Raw genomic sequence first — 20,462 nt, 5'->3', positions numbered from 1 at the left:
GGAGATGGAAGAAAAGGGCCCAGGAAAAAGCAGCCTGGCCACAGTTCGGTGAGGAAGGGGCTGAGGTGAGGAGGGGGTTGAAGCTCCTGATCCCCCTCAGGGGAGGCGGGTACCCGAACAGTCAGAGCCAGAAAGGAGGAGGCGGCCGCCCTCAGAACTCGGATCCCCGGATCTCCCAGACGGGTGGTCTGTGAGGCCTGAGTGCCAAATAGTCCCCTCTGTAACCTCTTCTTCACGTCACAACCCCCTTTCTCATCCTACCTTCCCGCTCCCCGCTCCGTCCTCCCCTCAATCATTCTCTTTGTCCCCTGCAGACCCAGGCGTTATCCTCTCGCTTCCGCCCCCTACGGGTCTTGGCCCGTCGCGACCCCAGTCCCTCTGTTTTCCTGGTGACCGACCCTCGAGGCCTCTCCTCTCCCGATCCCCTGGGCGCTCTCTAGCTCTCCCTGTGGCCCTCTCTCCCGTTCGCTCTTTGGTCCCTACTCTCCCCTTTCCTTGGAGAGCCTCTCAGGTCTCTCGGACCCTGGCCCCCACCCCATTTCCGAGTCTCGGTCTCCGCGTACTCAGTCTCCCCTTTCCTTTCCTCTCCCAGCTCCCGCCCGGGGTCTCCGCGGCCCGCCCCCTTCTGCCCCGCCCACCTCCGGGCGCCCGCGGCCCAATTAGGCGCCGGCCCCGCCCGCAGCCCCACCCCTCGTGAGCCCAGAGCCGCGCGGAGCGGGCGGGGCGGGGCCCGGCCGAGGGGGCGGTGGCCCCGGCGCCAGGAGGCGGGAGGAGCCAGCAGGGAGGCGGGAGGCGGGAGGCTGCGGCCACAGAGCTCAGTCCGGCAGCGCAGCAGGAGGGAGGCGCGAGGCAGGAGCCGGCGGCTGGGCTCCGCAGCGCAGCCAGCGCAGCGCGGCGCCCCGGGCCCGGCCCCATGCCCGCAGCCCCGCCGGACCGCCCTTGAGCGCGGGCGTCTAGCCCGCGCCCCCCGCCCGCCGGCACCATTGCCCCGACGGCGCGGCCGGGCGGCCCGGCGCTCCCCAGGCTCCGCGCGGGCCGAAAGACGCTGCTAGCGGCCGCCGCGGGCGTGGTGATGCTGCTGGTGCTGGTGGTGCTCATTCCCGTGCTGGTGAGCTCCGGCGGCCCGGACGGCCACTATGAGATGCTGGGTACCTGCCGCATGGTGTGCGACCCCTACCCCGCGCGGGGCCCCGGCGCCGGCGCGCGGCCCGACGGCGGCGACGCCCTGAGCGAGCAGAGCGGCGCGCCTCCGCCTTCCACGCTGGTGCAGGGCCCCCAGGGGAAGCCGGGCCGCACCGGCAAGCCCGGCCCTCCGGGGCCTCCCGGGGACCCAGGTCCTCCCGGCCCTGTGGGGCCTCCGGGGGAGAAGGGTGAGCCAGGCAAGCCGGGCCCTCCGGGTCTGCCGGGCGCGGGAGGCAGCGGCGCCATCAGCACGGCCACCTACACCACAGTGCCGCGCGTTGCCTTCTACGCCGGCCTCAAGAACCCCCACGAGGGTTACGAGGTGCTCAAGTTTGACGACGTGGTCACCAACCTAGGCAACAACTACGACGCGGCCAGCGGCAAGTTTACGTGCAACATTCCCGGCACCTACTTTTTCACCTACCATGTCCTCATGCGCGGCGGCGACGGCACCAGTATGTGGGCAGACCTCTGCAAGAATGGCCAGGTGGGCCAGGCGGGGGCATGGGGCTGGCCTGGGGGCAGGGCACCCAGGGAGCCCGGAGCAAATGGGTACCTGATCGGAGTTGGCGGGGGCACCAGGCGAACACAGGTGGGGACCCCACCCTACAGCGGCCCCTCTTGGGCATCACGTGTGGGGATGGTCGGAGCCAGCGGACATCTCCGATCCTCAGTTCCTGGGCTCCCGCTCCAAGACAGACGCTGCTGGGCACCGTCTGCAACGCTGCTGGAAATGCGGGAAACGAACCCAACTAGTCAGAGCGCAGGGCTCCCAGGTGCACGAACTTGCCCTTGGGGGCTTGCCCCTTGGGAAGTGGATTAGGGCCGACACCAGCGTGCGATAAGGGGAGGGCAAGGATGAGCTCTGGCGCATGGAATAGGGAGAAGCAGCATCCGCGCCCGCGGGCGCCTAGGCGCTTGGCCATGGGCGCACGCGGAGAAGGGTGGCTGCAGGAAATGTTTGGGGCACAAAGGCAAAGGGAGCCCGGTGCTTACAGCCCTGGCTGCAGTGCATCCCCTGCCCTCGAGAAGAGACCATTGGGCGGATCTGACACCCTTTGCAAAATCCGGGAGTTGGGAGCTCTTTCCCACTGTAGCAGAGCTGCCCCAACAAGAAGGCAGCCTGGGGGGAGGGGGAGTTCTTCCTCTTGAGGCGGGGGAAGAAATGGAAACTCCCCCTCCTCTTAGTCTCCCGCTCCAGCCCCTCCTGACTCTGGGATATGTGGGATCTTCTCCATTCTCTGTCCCCACCTAAGACGCTGGAGCTGGAAAGCGCTGTGTCGGGTACTCTGGTACCGGGACCCCAGGACCAGCCTCCACCCAGCCCCGCCCCGGGGTGACAATTTTAGCTAGCTATCTTGATACCACCTCCCTTCCCAGTGCTCCCACTCATGGTGGCCTGCGGCCTGGGGGTGTGGTCAGGCCGAGCATTCTCTTGGAAGAAGGGGACCGCTGGTCAGAACCAAAACTGAGCTAGTGGAAGTTGAGAAGGAATCTCCCACGATTGAGATGCAAGACCTTGTTGGAACCCTTCCCACGGCAGCACTGCCCTGAAGCTCTGCCAGCCTGCGGGTCTGCAAGTCTTGGGGGCAGGGACAGGGGCAAGCAGGGAAAGTGAGCAGATAGCCTGCCAGGTTCTTGTAAGTCAGCCCCTCTTCTTTTTCCTCTGCCTGGCTGCTGTCCCCCCCCCCCCCCCCAACCCCTTTTCTCTGGTTTTTGCCTCTCCCCTGCCTCTTTCTTCTATTTTTCTGTTTCTTGTCCATCTCTCTCCTGTGTCTGCCTTTTCTGTCTCTCCCTGGGTTTCTGGCCTCTCTTCCCGGGGTCTAACCCCACTCTTCTCTATTCCTTGTATGTCTCTCTCTCCCATGTGTGTCTATCAGATATCCCTGTGTCTCTCCTCTTTGTCCTTGGTTCCTGACCAAATGGGAGGCCCCAGTACCCAGCAAAGGCTCATTCTGCAGACAGCCCCATGATTCCCCCTATTAATCACCAATAAGGGATGCAGCAATGTCACCTTCATCAATAGAAGTCTTCCTTTCCCAAAGAAGTTTGGACTGACATAGAGCTGAGGTTTCAGAGGATCGACGGCTTGCCTGGATAGGGAGGCAGTCATCAGGCCACAGGTTGGCCCTAGACCCTGCACCACCTCAGGAAGTCCCCACAGGTCCCTAGAGATGAGGGAGGAAAAGGTCCCGGAGATGCTGTGTGCTTACAGTGGGGAACTTGCTTCAGTCACTGGGAGGTAAAACCATCTCAAAAGCTCCTTTTCCCTCCAGCAGGGGCAGGGTGTTGACAGAGTCTGATGAAGGGGTGCTCATTGGAGATGGGACCACAGGCTAAAAGGAAAAAAGGAGGTGACTTTAACTAGGGGTTTCAAAGGCCCAGCACTTAATAGTTACTCAGACCAGCTCCCTCAGAAGAAAACCAGGAGAGGCCGGGCGCAGTGGCTCACGTCTGTAATCCCAGCACTTTGGGAAGCGAAGGCAGGTGGATCAACTGAGGTCAGGGGTTTGAGATCAGCCTGACCAACACAACGAAACACCGTCTCTATTAAAAATACAAAAATTAGGCCGGGCGCGGTGGCTCAAGCCTGTAATCCCAGCACTTTGGGACCGTCTCTACTAAAAAAATACAAAAAGCTAGCCGGGCGAGGTGGCGGGCGTCTGTAGTCCCAGCTACTCAGGAGGCTGAGGCAGGAGAATGGCGTAAACCTGGGAGGCGGAGCTTGCAGTGAGCTGAGATCTGGCCACTGCATTCCAGCCCGGGCGACAGAGTGAGACTCCGTCTCAAAAAAAAAAAAACAAAACAAAAATTAGCTGGGTGTGATGGTGCATGCCTGTAATCCCAGTTACTTGGGAGGCTGAGGCAAGAGAATCACTTGAACCCAGGACGTAGAGGTTGCAATGAGGTGAGATCTCACCACTGTACTCTAGCCTGGGCAACAGTGTGAGACTCTGTCTCAAAAAAAAAAAAAAAAAAAAAAAAGGAAAGAAAACCAGGAGAAATAGTGGGGCCTATAGCCCCCTCTCCCATGTCCTTTATGACTTCTTCCAAATTGCCCAAGAGACTCATTTGATCTCACTAGTCATCCTACTTGTTAGTTTTGAGCCCCTACTAGGAGCCAGGTTTGAGGCTTTGTAGGAGTTCAGTCCACTTGCCCTCCAAGACCTCATGGCCTTTGCAGGCAGGGGGAACATTCATAACATACAATCACACACCCCAGCGAGTACTGTGTTAAAGGTGGGCTGGGAGCCCAATTGATGACTTCGGTCCCCAAATATGTTGGCTGGGAGGGAGTGCTTCAGTAGGGCCTACCCTGGTGCAGACCAACCTGATGCAGCGAAGAAGATGGTGAACCTTGGTCCCCAAGGTGAGGAGATACCGCTAGGGAGAAAATGAAAGGTCAAGTGTAGGGGAAAGCCAGCTCAGAGGTGGATGAGGACATTTAAATAAGCAGAGAAAAGAAATGGCAGGACTGGGCAATGGATGGGAACAAAAGAGAGAAGCTTGTATCTCCTGTGACTTCAGAACCAGGGGCCATGCTGAGCACTGCACTTTTCCTTCCTGGCTTCCTGCCTGTAGAGAGGCTTCCAGAATTTCTTTAGGGAGGCAGAGCTGAATCTGGGCTCTGCCTCTTCTCCAGGCAAGTTCAGGATGGGGAGTGCCACCTTCATGCGTGGCACTGAGGCTCCCTCTGTTCTTATCTGAGGCCCACTGGCCCCTGTCCTTAGGGGTAGCCTTGCATCAACACCCCTCATGGCACCAAGTCCTGGCCATTAGGATGCGAGGAGCCTGGGGAAAGGACTCTGGGTTGGCAGTGGGGCCCTGGGTATGGTGAGTTGCCTGCAGCTGCCTCCAAGATCCACAGTTCAGGTGGGTTGGAGAGGACACAAAATTAAAAAACTGGGCAGGGGGCTTTGTGAGGATGTCAGGGCCTGTGGTCAGGGTGCTGCTTATCCAGGGTAGCAGACTGTTGGGAGGTGAGTATCACCAATGGGCAAGGGGTTTGACAACAGAGTCTGACTGCAGCGAGAGGTGCTGGTGTATATAAATTGAAGGTGGTGGTATAAAGACCTAAGAAGGCTGGGCATGGTGGCTCATGCCTGTAATCCCAGCACTTTGGGAGGCCGAGGCGGGCAGATCACCAGAGGGCAGGAGTTCGAGACCAGCCTGTCCAACATGGTGAAACCCTGTCTCTACTAAAAAAAAAAAAAAAAGTCCAGGTGTGGTGGTGGAAGCCTGTAATTACAGCTACTTGGGAGGCTGAGGTAGGAGAGTCACTTGAACCTGGGAAGCGGAAGTTGCAGTGAGCTGAGATTGCACCACTGCACTCCATCCTAGGTGACAGACCGAGACTCTGTCTCAAAAAGGAAAAAGACCTAAGGAGATCAGCCTCTCCCCTGGTGGTGGCAGATGGTCCCCTGGCTATCCTCTCTGGCCCCTATACCTTTCACAACACAGAGCACAGTGCCTGGCACAGTGGGAATGCAGTAAATATGTGAAAATGCAAGCGTCCCCCATGGGCTACACTGCCTCCCCTGTGGGAGCCACATCTGCACACCCAAGACCCCAGCATTGATCTGCGGGCAGGAACATGTTTCCTGGATACCCTCTCACCCAGTTCCCTTGGTCAGACCATTGCCTCAGTTTCCCCTCCTGGCAGCCCTTGAGGAGCTGATTCTACAGTGCTCCCTCATAACAAGGCCCAAACCTGCCTTCTTGCTTCCTTGGCAACCTTGTTTACCCACACTTCCCCTTGGACCCCAGGAGGAGCTGCAGACCTCAACTGTCTCCAGTCAGGCAGAGAATTGGGACCCCTGGATTCCATCCCTGGATCCCCCACCATCTAAGGATGGAAGGGCATAAATTCTCTCTGCCTCCATGGATAATTACGGCAACAATCATGGTGATGAATAAAGAATAAACATAACAGTTCTGATGCAGTCACATCACCGGGAGATTCCTGATGACAGATGACTCTGTTCCAATGGATTTGGCTATTAAGGAGTACACTGTTTTAATGAGTTAAGGCTAAATTAATCTGGGCAATAAAAATAATTGTTATTAGTAGTAATTTACTAGCAAAGATAATGAAATGCGTGCATAATAATAAATACTACCAGGATTAGGGCTCAGGGAACAATACAGAAGTTGGCTGTTTGCTTTCAGCTCTTCCCTAATAACTCAAAGCCCCATCGAGATCTAAATGTTTTTTTTCTTCATCATCAAAAGACTTTTACAGAGGTGGCAGTGGTGGGGCAAGGTCTTCTCATCCATTTTCTAGACACAGAAACTGAGCTCCTTGGCAGACAGCATCTCCCCTCTCATTTATTCCGTCCCACCTTTAACTAGACCAGTTTTCCCAGCTAAGAGCACAGAGAGTTTCTTCTCTGGTTGGGAAGAAGAGGTTGAGGGAGAAGAAGGGGTTGGAGATGGGCTTTAAAGGGAGGTCCTCATGCAAATATGTCGGGTCCTCTTCATTGCAGCATCGCGGCTGAGTCAGCAGCTCTGGCACAGCTGACCTGCAGTGCTGCCTCCAGTCCAGGAGAGAGGATGGGCCCCTTCCCTAATTTGGCTTCAGCCCTGGAGGGTGGGATGGTGAGCTGCCTTCCGTGAAGGGACAGGATAGAGAGGGGCTGTGGAGAAACCTGACTGAGAGAACTCCACTCAGTGCAGCCTCCCCACACCACAAGCCACAGTCCTGGAGAGGGTGCTTCTTTTCCAGGTCTCTACCCAAGATACACTGGAGAGGCCCCGATCCTCAAAGTCAGGACTTATGTTTCCATCCCTGTTAGAAGAATGTCTGTAGATCATTTGTTCACCACCACACAATCTCTCTCTCTCTTTTTTTTTTTTTTTTTGAGGCTGAGTCTCATTGTGTCGCCCAGGCTGGAGTGCAGTGGCGTGATCTTGGCTCACTGCACACTCCATCTCCTGGGTTTAAGTGATTCTGCCTCAGCCTCCCCAGGAACTAGGATTACAGGCATGCGCCACTACACCTAGCTAATTTTTGTATTTTTAGTAGAGATGGGGGTCTCACCGTGTTGGCCAGTCTGATCTCGAACTCCTGACCTCAAATTTTTCACCGACCTGGGCCTCCCAAAGTGCTGGGATTACAGGCGTGAGCCACCATGCCCAGCCACCACACAATCTCTTATGATTGTAGTCAGAGCCTCCAAAAGTGACAGCAGGCTCCAAACCCAAATGCTGGTGCTCCCTTGACCCATTATCCTGCCTGTCCCTCCCCATCCCCCATCAAGGCAGGGACCAGCAAGGATGTCACTTCAGACCAAGAATCCCAGAGGGAAGTAAGGCTTGGATTCCCTTCTTCCCACCCAGTTCCTTTCTACCACCCTGAGGTGAGATAGGAGGAGCTACAAGTCCTCTTTGGGTGGGTAGTGACAGGTATATAGCTATAGCTCCATGGAGGCTGGCACCCATACCCCCTCTAAGCCCTGGGAGGGGAAAGCATTACCAGGCCTTCCGTCTCACTGCTGCAGCAGGGGAGACTCTGGAATGCACTTCAGACCAAAGACCTGGCCCTGGTTCCAGGGTGGTTGCTGACTGGCAGCCTGGCATTGATCCAGCTGCCTGACCTGTGGGGCCAAGGTGTGCCCTTGTGTCCATCCACTGACATACGATCCAGCGGGTGTGGCTGCAACGATGGCATCATTATGAAAGCAGAGAGGAAGGAATGATGAGAGAAGGGAAGGCCCTCCATCCCCTGGAGGTCCAGAGAATTCCTCTTTGCAAGGACAGGCTTTCAGGCTTCCTGGAGGTATTGAGGTTCTGGGCCAGCTGGATGGAAAGCCCTATAGGAGTGAAGGAGGAAGACTGCCTTGACTCCCAATTCAGGCCCAGATCAGACCTGCCCTAGAAATCCAGAGCTTCTCTCCGCCCCTCTCCTGAAACAAGTTCTGTACGATTGGAAGGGGACCCGGTGGGATGAGGCGAGGCTGCAGGCCAGGTTTCAGGGTCTGCTGGTCCTCCCCACGAGACTGCCTCACCTCCCTCCCTTCTCATCCTCCCTCCTCTCTCGCCCTCCCTCCCGTGTCCCCCACCCGCAGGTGCGGGCCAGTGCTATTGCCCAGGACGCGGATCAGAACTATGACTACGCCAGCAACAGCGTGATCTTGCACCTGGACGCCGGCGACGAGGTCTTCATCAAGCTCGATGGAGGCAAAGCACACGGCGGCAACAGCAACAAATACAGCACGTTCTCTGGCTTCATCATCTACTCCGACTGAGCTCCGCACGTCTCCCTCCACCCACGTCCCTCACCCCCCCGGGGTCCCCTCCGGGCGGGGCAGACGATGACTCGCCCCCTGCCCACCCGCTCACCGCCCTGCCCTCCCCGGCTATGACGCCCCCGGCCCGTGCTCACCACCGCCTGGGCCACAGCTAGGCCCTCCCGCCGGCTCGCTGCAGAGCCGGGCCCAGCGCGCCCTGTCCCCGTGCCCGGGGGGCCGGGGTTGACCGCCCCCGCCCGGCCCGCGCTATATATTTGTACAATAGGACTGTTTACTGCCCACCTCCGCCTGCCAGCCCACCCCAGCCTGGGGAGAGGTCGCGGCGGCGGGGTTGCTTCCTGCGCTCTGAGATGAGCTGCCCTCGGCTCCCTCCGGGGTGGCGCGCCCAGGGAAAGGGGGAGTTGGGGACTGGATTGCTTCCCAGCACCCTCAGAGCCCCTGCCCGGCTGTGCCCCGTCTGACCAAAGCTATAATAAAAACATTTTCACCCCGCGGGGATTTCAGTCTTTACCCCGGGGAGGGTTGGCGGGGGCGGGGGGGAACCGCGGACCATGCCCTCCTCCAGATTAGGAAGGGGTCTGGTGGAAGTGTCTAGGGGAAACCAGGTGCCAGAACTTAATTTGCTCCAGGAGGAAGTTGCCAAAGGGTCCAATGCCCACCACAACCCAAGTGGGCCTGGGCAGCTGGGATGGGAAGCAGCCCAGTTACTTCATCATCTTCCATGGTGGACAAATTCCTTTTTTTTTTTTTTTTTTTTTTTTTGAGACCGAGGAGTCTCCCTCTGTTGCCAGGCTGGAGTGCAGTGGCAAGAACTCGGCTCACTGCAACCTCCGCCTCCCAGGTTCAAGTGATTCTCCTGCCTGGGCCTCCTGAGTAGCTGGGAATACAGGCGTGCACCACCACGCCCAGCTAATTTTTGTATTTTTAGTAGAGATGGGGTTTCACCATGTTGACCAGGCTGGTCTCAATCTCCTGACCTCGTGATCCACCTGCCTCAGCCTCCCAGAGTGCTGGGATTACAGGTGTGAGCCTCGCTGAAAGTAGCATCAGCATTCCACAGGCATAGGTGATCTTTAAACTGGGAGACCTAGGTCCAACCCTGGGCCACCGTGTATGATCCTGGGCAAGTCACTTCTCTCAATTCAATTTAGGATTAGTGACAGCCATAGAAAGGAACATCCTTTGGACTAAAGGCTGGTTGACCTAGGTCTACGCACTTGACCTCTGTGCTTCAGTTTCCTCATCAATAAACGTAGGTAAGGAGACCTACCTCACTTGATTGAGGATTAGTGAGGTATATTGTTAAGTGCTCGATAAACATAGCTTTTATTATTTATCTGTGACTGTTGCAAAATGCTTTCAAGTATGCCATCTCGGTGGCTCATGCCTGTAATCCCAGCACTTTGGGAGGCCGAGGTGGGAGGATCACCGAGGTCAGGAGTTTGAGACCAGCCTGGCCAACATGGTGAAAACCTGTCTCTACTAAAAATACAAAAATTAGTTAGGTATGGTGGCAGGCACCTGTAATCCCTGCTACTTGTGAGGCTGAGGCAGAATCGCTGGAATTCTGGAAGTGGAGGTTGTAGTGAGCTGAGATCGCGCCATTGCACTGCAGCCTAGGCGACAGAGCAAGACTCCATCTCAAAAAGAGAGAGAAAGAAAATCCAAGACATACCAAGTCCCCTTACCCCACCACTGCCATCCTCACTTCCTGCAACTAGGGGCCATGTCACACAGGGCATTTCTAGATAACAACAGCTAATATTGAGAGAGTACCCACTATATGTCAGGTACTGTGTAAGAACTTTATAAATATTATCTCATGGATATGTGTGCAGGGGTGGGCAGTAGATCTACAGGAAATTATCTCATGCCCTTTAAAATTATGCTGTTACTTTATCCATTTTAGATGAGGAAACAGGCTCAGAGAGGTTACACAACTTGCCAAGATCACAGAGCTAAAAACAGGCACATGCCAGTATTTGAACCAAATACCATGCTCTTACCTGGCACACCATATTTCATAGAGTTGGGATCTCCAGAGCAGATCTGAGGATGGCACCAGGGCAGCCTGAGCCCAGCCCTTCCACTCCCACCCCTGCCCTGCAGAGGCCTGATGTATTTACAAGCATCTGCCCTGGGCGGCAGCCATGGGGTGAGACTCTTGGAGAATCCCAAAGCTCTACATTGAGGAAAGGTCCCATCTGGCCTCCCCTCCCCAGTCTAGCTCAGCTGGAGAGACAGGAAGGAGGGGTGGCCTCCCTCCTGGCCAGGCCTCATGTATAAGACCCTTGTCATTGCTGGCAGACTTGAATGACTTTCTTTATCCTCCCTTCTCTTCCCTACTTCCCCCACTGCCAGCTGTGGCCGTTTAATAAAATTAGTTTAATGCTTGTTCCTTCCCTGTGGGGTCTGGAGATTGAAATCTGCGGGTCCCCACAAACCCAATAAAACCCCTGGCAGGTCTGGCTGGAATGAGAATCTCGGTGGGAAGAGTGATTAGGTTAGAAGGCACTCCTCTGGCCCCCCAGTGCTACCCACAGCCCTGGGTTCTCTAATGGCCATTCGGGCCTGGAATTATCCAGCCACCACACCTGAGGGGCTCCCCACCCTTCCCAGAGGCCACTGGGACTGATCCATGACCTCTGTTACAAGAAAAACCATGTTAATCTTTTCTGTAGTGTGTGCAGGCTGGCTGACTGGCTGGCCTGGTTTCTTTTCTTTCTGGTAACTTGACAATCCTCATGTCATTTTGAGAGATGGGGCTAACATCTCCATTTTGTAGGTGAAGAAATCATAGTCTGAAGAAGATTCGTGACTTGCCCACAGTCATGCAGTAATGCTGTGGCACAACTGGGGCTGGACTGAAACCAAGGACTTTTTTTTTTTCTTTCTTTCTTTCTTTTTTTTTTTTTTTTTTGGGCCGGAGTCTCGCTCTGTCGCCCAGGCTAGAGTGCTGTGGCCGGATCTCAGCTCATTGCAAGTTCCGCCTCCCAGGTTCAGGCCATTCTCCTGCCTCAGCCTCCCGAGTAGCTGGGACTACAGGCGCTCACCACCTCGCCCGGCTAGTTTTTTGTATTTTTTAGTAGAGACGGAGTTTCACCGTGTTAGCCAGGATGGTCTCGATCTCCTGACCTCATGATCCACCCGTCTCGGCCTCCCAAAGTGCTGGGATTACAGGCTTGAGCCGCCATGCCCAGCCCCAAGGACTTTTTTGACCTTTGAAGGGCACCAGGAGTGTCCTGCAGTGCCAGCTTTCTTGCTGCTTGTCACTCAAGCCACATCCCAGTTGCAGGGCAACCTTCTAGGGAAATGCTCCCCATCAAACAGGGGCTCCTCAAGGGCAAATCTGGTTTTTTCCTTAGACTTGGGACACCTAAGGGCAAAGACTGTGTCTCCATCATTGTTTGGGAAGCTTCCTAAAGGTAAGACGCGTATCTCCTCCATCAGACTGGGGCCTCAAAGACAAAGACTGTGTTTTCTCTTCAAATCTCAGCTCCTTGAGGGTGAGGTGTGTATCTCCACCCAGACCAGGGATCTGGGGATTCCTTGATGCAAAGACTGGCTTCCATGAGTAGTTCTGAGGGGTAGATACTGTGCTTTTCCTTTTTCTTTCCTTTTTTTTTTTTTCTTCCTTTCCCTGGAGACAGTCTTGCTGTGTCACCCAGGCTGGAGTGCAGTGGCACGATCTCGGCCCACTGCAACCTCTACCTCCAGGGTTCAAGTGATTCTCCTGCCTCAGCCTCCTGAGCAGCTGGGACTACATGTGTGCACCACCATGCCTGGCTAATTTTTGTATTTTTAGTAGAGACGGGATTTCACCATGTTGGCCAGTCTCGTCTTGAACTCCTGGCCTCAAGTGAGCTGCCCATCTTGGCCTCCCAAAGTGCTGGGATTACAGGCATGAGTCACTGCGCCTGGCCGATACTGTGCTTCTTCTATTAAACTAGGACTTTCTGAGAAAGGGACAGTCTCCACCCCTGGACTGGGGGCTGCCTGAAGGAGAGACTGGCTTCTTACCTAACTGTGAGCACTTTGAGAGCAGAGGCTGTGTCTGTCTTTTCTAATGGGGGCTCCCTGAAAGCAGGGCATTTGTCTCCCCCTTCTTCAGTCAGGATTCTTTTCTGGCACAGGAACATTCCAGGGGTCAGGGCTGTGTGGGGGTGGGAAGGAGCCGGACAGACAGAAGGGCATGTCCACTCTGGAGGAGAAGCAACAAACCTCCCCAGGCTGCCTCCCCTTTAGGAAGATGTGTGATTAATTAATGAATAATGTCCCTACCAGGAGGGGTGTGAAGACGGAGGTGCCCCTGGAGCTCTTCCACACGAGAAATGGCAAGCCATCTTATGCTGGGGCAGCCACCAGCCCTAGGAGCTGGTGCTGCCCTGGTTTCTAAGGTTATGAGAACCAGAGGGGGCAGTGAGCCCACTGCTGGGGGCTGCCCTAATTGGATGACTTTGCAGGAAGGCCAAGGCAGGTGTGCCTGGCTCTCCACTTCAGCTTACTACAGACACATCTGCCATGGTGAGGTCTAAGGGTTAATTGCCTCCCTCCTCACTCCTGGTAACCAATATTTCATTTACTGCTTGGAGGGGAGCTGCCCAGAGAATCAATCCTAGACAAGCATCCAGTAGACAGGGGAACTGGGGAGACCCGGGAGCTGTTTCCTGAAGGAGCTCTGAGCATCAGAGGAGGCAGGAGGCGGAGACCCAGAGAAGGCAGCCAATTGCTCAAAGCTGCTCTGGGTCTCGTCTGAGTTCTGCTGACCCTGACAACAGCTCCAGGACCCCCAAGGCCTAGAAGAACGTTCCAGGGGTCCAGAGGCCGCACTACCCCAGCTAGCTGTGTTGTTGCCCATGCCCTGGTTCCTACTGCATTTATTTATGTGGATGCCCCCCAGACAAAACTGTAGCAGGTTAGATGCTGTTATTAAGGTTATTTTCACACATGATAACCGTATATTTGAAAAGTGGAACCGAAAGTGTGAGTTCCTCATTTCCATCTAGGTAATAAAACTTAAAATCCTACAAATGAGGTGATAAAGTGGAAGTGAAAAGTCTACACATGTTTGGAACTGGAAGGGATTGGAAAGGATACTAAGAGGGGGCAGATGAGGGCTGGAGAAAGGGGCCATTGGGCTACCTACCCCATGCTCTCCATGCATTTGTGCCCTCTGCCAAAATTGAGAATCAATGCCACAGAATGGCCACTCCCCTTACGCAGCTTAGAAACACTAAGACCCAGAGAGGAAGCCAAAGTTGACTGGGTTGGTTCAGGGCAGAGTTAGAAAAGGAGAGAGCAGGACCCAGTAGACACGCAAGAAGTGAAGACAGAAGAACTGGTTTCGGCCGGGTGCAGTGGCTCACACCTGTAATCCCAGCACTTTGGGAGGCCAAGGCAGGTGGATCACTTGAGGTCAGGAGTTCGAGACCAGCCTGGCCAACATGGTGAAATCCTGTCTCTACTAAAAATACATAAATTAGCCAGGCGTGGTGGTACATACCTGTAATTCCAGCTACGCCGGAGGCTGAGGCAGAAAAATTGCTTGAACCTGGCGGGAGACGGAGGTTGCAGTAAGCCAAGATCATGCCACTGTACTACAGCCTGGGCAACAGAGCAAGACCCTGTCTCACAAAAAAAAAAAAAAAAAAAAAAAAGGCCAGGCACAATGGCTTGTGCCCGTGATCCAGCACTTTGGGAGGCCAAGGCAGGTGGATCACCTGAGGTCAGGAGTTTGAGACCAGCCTGGTCAACATGGTGAAACCCTGTCTCTACTAGCCGGGCGTGGTGATGGTTGCCTGTAATCCCAGCTACTTGGGAGGCTGAGGCAGGAGAATCGCTTGAACCTGGGAGACAGAGGTTGCAGTGAGCCAAGATCATACCATTGCACTCCAGCCTGGGCAACAAGAGTAAAACTCCGTCTCAAAAAAAAAAAAAAAGAAAGAAAGAAAGAGAAAGGAAAAAGAAATGAAAAAAGAAATAACCCAGATTGGGAATGATTATATGTGGGATTTTAGAAAGAAAGAAAGCTAAGTGTGGTGGCTCACGCCTGTAATCCCAGCACTTCATGAGGCTCAGAAAGGAGGATCACTTGAAGCCAGGAATTTGAGACCAGCCTGGGTGGTAAAGCAAGACCTCTTCTCTACAAAAAAGTTATTTAAATTAGCCAGGCATGGTGGCGCAAGCCTGTATTCTCAGCTCCTCAGGAGTCTGAGGTGAGAGGATCACTTTAATCCAGGAGTTTGGGGCTGCAGTGAGCTATCATAGTGCCACTGCACCCCAACCTGGATGACAGCTAGATTCTGTTTAAAATAAAAATAAAAATGAAAAAGAAAGAAAGAAACTACCCAGAGAGCAGCTTCTTCAGGGGATGAGGCTCCTGCTCTTCCAAGATGATGAAAGTAAAATTTGAGGGTTCCTTCCCAGGCCCTCGAGGCACAGGCCTTTGCTCCTTGAGTGGTAAGCACTGGCCTGAACTAGGAAAACTGCCTGGGCTAGGATAGTTACAGACCTCTCCCTGCCTGACCAGAGCCAGATATGTGTCTGCTAGGCCCTTGCCTACTCTGTTGCCTGCAGAATGCCTGCTCATTCATTTTGTTGTTGTTGTTGTTTGTTGTTGAGATGGAGTCTCGTGCTGTCACCCAGGCTGGAGTGCAATGGCGCAGTCTCGGCTCACTGCAACCTCCACCTCCCGGGTTCAAGTGATTCTCCTGCCTCAGCCTCATGAGTAGCTGGGATTACAGGTGCCTGCCACCACGCCCAGCTAATTATTGTATTTTTAGTAGAGACCGGGCTTTCACCAGGTTAGCCAGGCTGGTCTTGAACTCCTGACCTCAGGTGATCCACCAGCCCTGGCCTCCCGAAGTGCGCCACTGCGCCTGGCCAGGCCTGCTCATTCTTTAAAGCCCAGGCTGACTGCCTGCTCTTTCCTGAAGCCTTTCTGCACTCCCCCAGCAGGTCTCTCTCCAAAGGCTCCAAAGCCTCCAAAGCCTCCAAAGCCTCCAAGGCTAGACTGAGAGCATCTTCCAAGTAGGCCTGTCTCACTTAGTACTGTAACACTGTGCCGGCCAGATAATGGCCATTCTACCATAAGAGTGGTTGTTTCACCATCTCTCACTCTCCTTAAACTTTCACCTTTCTCTGCTTTGATGGATGCTGCGATGCACACTGCCCAGGTCTCCCTCAGAACTGAAGGATCTAGTCCCCAAGCTCCGGAGACTGCTGCCAGCAGATGGCTCTCAGCTACCAGCCCCCTTTCAGGATTTCCCCTGCTGACGTGAGCTGCCTTCCTCAATGTCCTGCCCCTTTCTCAGAGCAGCCTGCTTCCCATAACTGATCAGCATGGGTTTTATCTGCCGGGCCCTCCACCCCCTACTCAGGGCAGCTCTGAAGTGTCTTCCCTACTTCAGAGTTCCCAGTTCAACTTCTCCCTCTGCCCAATCCTGTTTCCTTCTCTTCCACAGGTATTAATTTGGCCAGGTGCAGTGGCTCATGCCTGTAATCTTAACACTTTGGGAGGCCAAGGTGGGAGGATAGCTTGAGCCCAGAAGTTTGAGACCAGCCTCTGAGACATAGTGAGATCCCTGTCTCAAAAAAAAAAAAAAAAAAAAGAAAAAACTAGCCAGGCATGATGGTGTGTGCCATATGGTGGGACCATATGGTATGGTCCCAGCTATTCAGGAGGCTGACGTGGGAGGATCACTTGGGCCTGGAAGTTCAAGGCTACACTGAGCAATCACTACTGCACTCCAGTCTGGGCAGTAGAGCGAGACCCCGGCACAAATCAAAACAAAGATGTTAATTCCAAGAGCACTCTCCAATAAACTTCCTGCATCCTGATCTCTGTCCCAGGGTCTCTCTACAGAGGACTCAACCTGTGAGATCTACCCCAGTCTCATTTATTCACTGATTCTTTCAGTCAATATCTATTGAGTAGATGTAGATAGATAGATTTGCAGGCCCAGCAGCAAGGGCAGGAGATAGAGTGTAAAGGTGCCTACCCAATGGGTGATCACATGTCCTACCCCACAGAGAAGACAGAAGTCACAAGAGAGAGCCTTACTCCAACAACTTTCCACCATAAAATCACAAACTTCCCTGCACCTGTGCCCCTCCACGTCCACTTTCTTGTTTTCATGGAAGATGCTCTGTCTGTATTCTGTGCCTTCCTGCCAGGGTGACAAGCTTGCCCTTGTTTGTCCAGGACTGTTCCAGTTTAAAACCGAAAGTCCTGTGAAATCCCTCAGTCCTAGCCAGACAAATTGGGATGGTTGAAAAAGATTGGCAAAATCTCCAACCTTTTTGGGGACTTCACTAAATTGATAACCACACCTCTTGATATATATATATATTTGAGACATGGTATTGCTCTGTTGCCCAGGCTGGAGTGCAGTGGCATGATTATAGCTTACTGAAGCCTCCAGTTTCTGGGCTCAAATGATCCTCCTGCCTCAGCCTCCCAAGTAGCTGGGACTGCAGGGCATGTGCCGCTATACCAGGCTAATTTTTCTTTTTTAAAAAAAACATTTTTTTCTTCCACAACCAAGGTAGAACATACAGTAATTTTGTTTTTCAGAGTTGGGAGTCTCACTATATTGCCTAGGCTGGTCTCTGTCTCCTAGCCTCAAGCAAGTCTCCTGCCTTGGCCTCCCAAGGTGCTGGAATTATAGCCATGAACCACCACACTCAGCCCAGCTGCTCATTCTATATTGGCACCTTCCTATCATCATTTAAAACTCTCCTATCCTTAAAACTTCTCCCTTGAGGCCAGGCGCAGTGGCTCACACCTGTAATTCCAGCGCTCTGGGAGGCTGAGGCGGGTGGATCACCTGAGGTCAGAAGTTCAAGACCAGCCTGACCAACATGGAGAAACCCCGTCTCTACTAAAAATACAAAATTAGCCGGGCATGGTGGCGCATTCCTGTAATCCCAGCTACTCAGGAGGCTGAGGCAGGAGAATCTCTTGAACCTGGAAGGCAGAGGTTGCAGTGAGCCAAGATCTTGCCATTGTACTCTAGTCTGGGCAATAAGAGCGAAACTCTGTCTCAAAAAAAAAAAAAATCCTCCCTTGACCCCACCCCCGCTTACAGCTACTACTTCATTTCTCTGCTCCCCTTGACAGCCAAATTACCTTAAAAGTTGTTACAACATCCTCATATCCCACTGTCATTTGGCTGTTGCCACTCCTCTGAACCTGCTCCTGTCAAGGGCACCTTAGGCCAGGCATCGTGGCTCATGTCTGTAATCCCAGCATTTTGGGAGGCAGAGGTAGGCGTATGGCTTGCACTCAGGAGTTCAAGACCAGCCTGGGCAACATGGTGAAACCTCCATCTCTTAAAAAAAAAAAAAAAAAATTAGCCAGGCACGGCGGTGTGCACCTATGGTCCCAGCTACTTGGGAGGCTCAAGTGGGAGAATCACTTGAGTCCAGGAGGTGGAGACTCTAGTGAGATGAGATCATGCCACTGCACTCCAGCCTGGATGACAGAGTGAGACCCTGTCTCAAAAAAAAAAAAAAAAAAAAAAAAAAAAAAGGCCACCCATGACCTCTTATTGTTAAACCAAGTGGATACTTGATTCAAGGACCTTTTAAAATTGGTCTACATCCAAAGTAGGCCAGGCGCTGTGGCTCATGCCTATAATCCCAGCACTTTGGGAGGCTGAGCCGGGCAAATCACGAGGTCAGGATTTCAAGACCACCCTGGTCAATATGGCGAAACCCTGTCTCTACTAAAACTACAAAAATTAGCCGGGCATGGTTGTTCGTGCCTGTAGTCTCAGCTATTTGGGAGGTTGAGGCAGGAGAATCGCTTGAACCCAGGAGGCAGAAGTTGCAGTGAGCTGAAATTGCACCACTGCACTCTAGCCTGGATGAAAGAGCCAGACTCCCTTTCAAAACAAAACAGAACGGGGCCAGGCGCGGTGGCTCACACCTGTAATCCTAGCACTTTGGGAGGCCGAAGCAGGCAGATCATGAGGTCAGGAGATCGAGACCATCCGGGCTAACACAGTGAAACCCCATCTCTACTAAAAAATACAAAAAACTAGCCGAGGTGGCGGGCGCCTGTAGTCCCAGCTACTCGGGAGGCTGAGGCAGGAGAATGGCGTAAACCCGGAAGGCGGAGCTTGCAGTGAGCTGAGATCCGGCCACTGCACTCCAGCCTGGGTGAAAGAACGAGCCTCCGTCTCAAAAAAAAAAAAACAAAAAAAACAAAAAGTTAGCCAGGCGTAGTGGCACACGTCTGTAGTCCCAGCTACTTAGGAGGCTGAAGCTGGAGAATCGCTTGAACCTGGGAGGCGGAGGCTGCAGTGAGTTGAGATCGCGCCACTGCGCTCCAGCCTGGGCGACAGAGTGAGACTATCTCAAAAAAATAAAGAAATAAATTAAAAATAAAAAAAAGCAAAACAAAAAAACACAAAGTAGCTAATGCCATACCATGGTGCAAACGCTCTGCAATGATAAGGGTACAGTAAAGGCTCTGCAATGATAAGGGTACAGGTGGGAGGATGGGAGGATGTGCCTTCCCTCTGCTTCCTTTGAGCACCTGGGGTCGGTGGTCTCAGAAATCACAGGTAGTGAAATGTCCACATACCTTGTAAGAAGACAGAGACTGCTGCCTTTCACACCCCCAATCACATCAGCCTAGAATCACCTTCTGCCTCCACACAAGAAAAAAAATTCTGCACCCAGTCCTCAAGTTAGGGTTCTAGGCCTTGAAGTTCTTGTTAGGCCAATTCCAAACCAAGCTCCCCTTATCAGCATCTGTGGTATAGGCCCCAGAAATCTTCCATTTGTGTTCAGTAAGGCGGGCCTGGCCAGGCCCTACCAAGACCTCTCAGCACTATTGGGCAAGGCTGACCCTCTCACCTGTGAGACTGTCTTTCCTTGTCTTCTGAGATTCAAGGAACAGCCTCCCCTGCCAGGCAAGCTCCCAATCTCCCTTCAGCCCTCAGCTAGCATGCCAGTTCCCAGCCCCACTTCCCCCTGCATGTTCTCATTATAGTCTGTATCTCACATCATTGTTCATATTTAATTGTCTAATTTCTCCCAAAGGCTGCAAGCTCCACAAGGGTAGGAGGAGGGTGTTGATCACTGAGCAGCCTATTCTCTGAGCCCACCTGTCTCATATTAGTAAGTAGTTGTTGAATAAATGAATATGAGAACACCCATTACCATTTTATTGAATGTTAGCAAGGTACTTTATCTACATTTTTTTCTAATCTTTGTAACAAGCTAAGTATTCTTTTGTTCCCTGTTTTATAACTTCAAAAACTGAGGCTCCGAGAGACTTGGTGACTTACCCAAGATTATCCAGCAAGTAAGTGTCCGCTGTCCCCTACCTGCAGCAGGGCCAGACTCTGCCCCTTGCCTTACCCTGGTTCACCTAACCTACAGTTTTTTTTTTTTTTTTTTTTTTTGAGACGGAGTCTGGCTCTGTCACCCAGGCTGGAGTGCAGTGGCCGGATCTCAGCTCACTGCAAGCTCCGCCGCCCAGGTTTACGCCATTCTCCTGCCTCAGCCTCCCAAGTAGCTGGGACTACAGGCGCCCGCCTCGTCGCCCGGCTAGTTTTTTGTATTCTTTAGTAGAGACGGGGTTTCACCATATTAGCCAGGATGGTCTCGATCTCCTGACCTTGTGATCCGCCCATCTCGGCCTCCCAAAGTGCTGGGATTACAGGCTTGAGCCACCGCGCCCGGCCTAACCTACAGTTAATTGTCTGAACCAGAAGAGCCCCAGGGCAAGACCTGGCTTACAGGACACAAGAAGCTCCCCTGATGGCTCCTGGGGAGCCAAAACCTCTGTTAAAATACACATCCCTGCCGGGCGTGGTGGCTCAAGCCTGTAATCTCAGCACTTTGGGAGGCTGAGACGGGTGGATCACGCGGTCAGGAGATCGAGACCATCCTGGCTAACACGGTGAAACCCCGTCTCTACTAAAAAATACAAAAAGCTAGCCGGGCGAGGTGGCAGGCGCCTGTAGTCCCAGCTACTCAGGAGGCTGAGGCAGGAGAATGGCGTAAACCCGGGAG

The 20,462-nt window shown here is 53.5% G+C and overlaps 1 protein-coding gene across 1 annotated transcript; it reads left to right on the top strand.

Moving 5' to 3' along the window:
- Positions 1-818: 818 nt before the first annotated feature.
- C1QL1 (complement C1q like 1) lies at positions 819-8,925 on the top strand. The gene is made up of 2 exons (XM_023191440.1): positions 819-1,669; positions 8,250-8,925. Exons 1-2 carry the CDS (start codon positions 1,073-1,075, stop codon positions 8,427-8,429), a joined length of 777 nt encoding a protein of 258 aa, XP_023047208.1. The 5' UTR covers positions 819-1,072; the 3' UTR covers positions 8,430-8,925.
- The last annotated feature ends 11,537 nt before the right edge of the window (positions 8,926-20,462 follow it).

Source organism: Piliocolobus tephrosceles, chromosome 16 (genome assembly GCF_002776525.5).
Source record: "Piliocolobus tephrosceles isolate RC106 chromosome 16, ASM277652v3, whole genome shotgun sequence".
Classification (NCBI taxonomy): domain Eukaryota; kingdom Metazoa; phylum Chordata; class Mammalia; order Primates; family Cercopithecidae; genus Piliocolobus; species Piliocolobus tephrosceles.
The sequence above is the reverse complement of the archived record's forward strand: the minus strand, read 5'-3'. Positions and strand labels throughout refer to the sequence as shown.

What these genes read in the sequence shown, in the direction of transcription:
- C1QL1 (XM_023191440.1), top strand. Translation starts at nt 1,073, where the DNA reads ATGCTGCTGGTGCTGGTGGTGCTCATTCCCGTGCTGGTGAGCTCCGGC. An exon ending in ACCTCTGCAAGAATGGCCAG is followed by an intron (nt 1,670 to 8,249) that starts GTGGGCCAGGCG and finishes CCCCACCCGCAG; the next exon opens with GTGCGGGCCAGTGCTATTGC.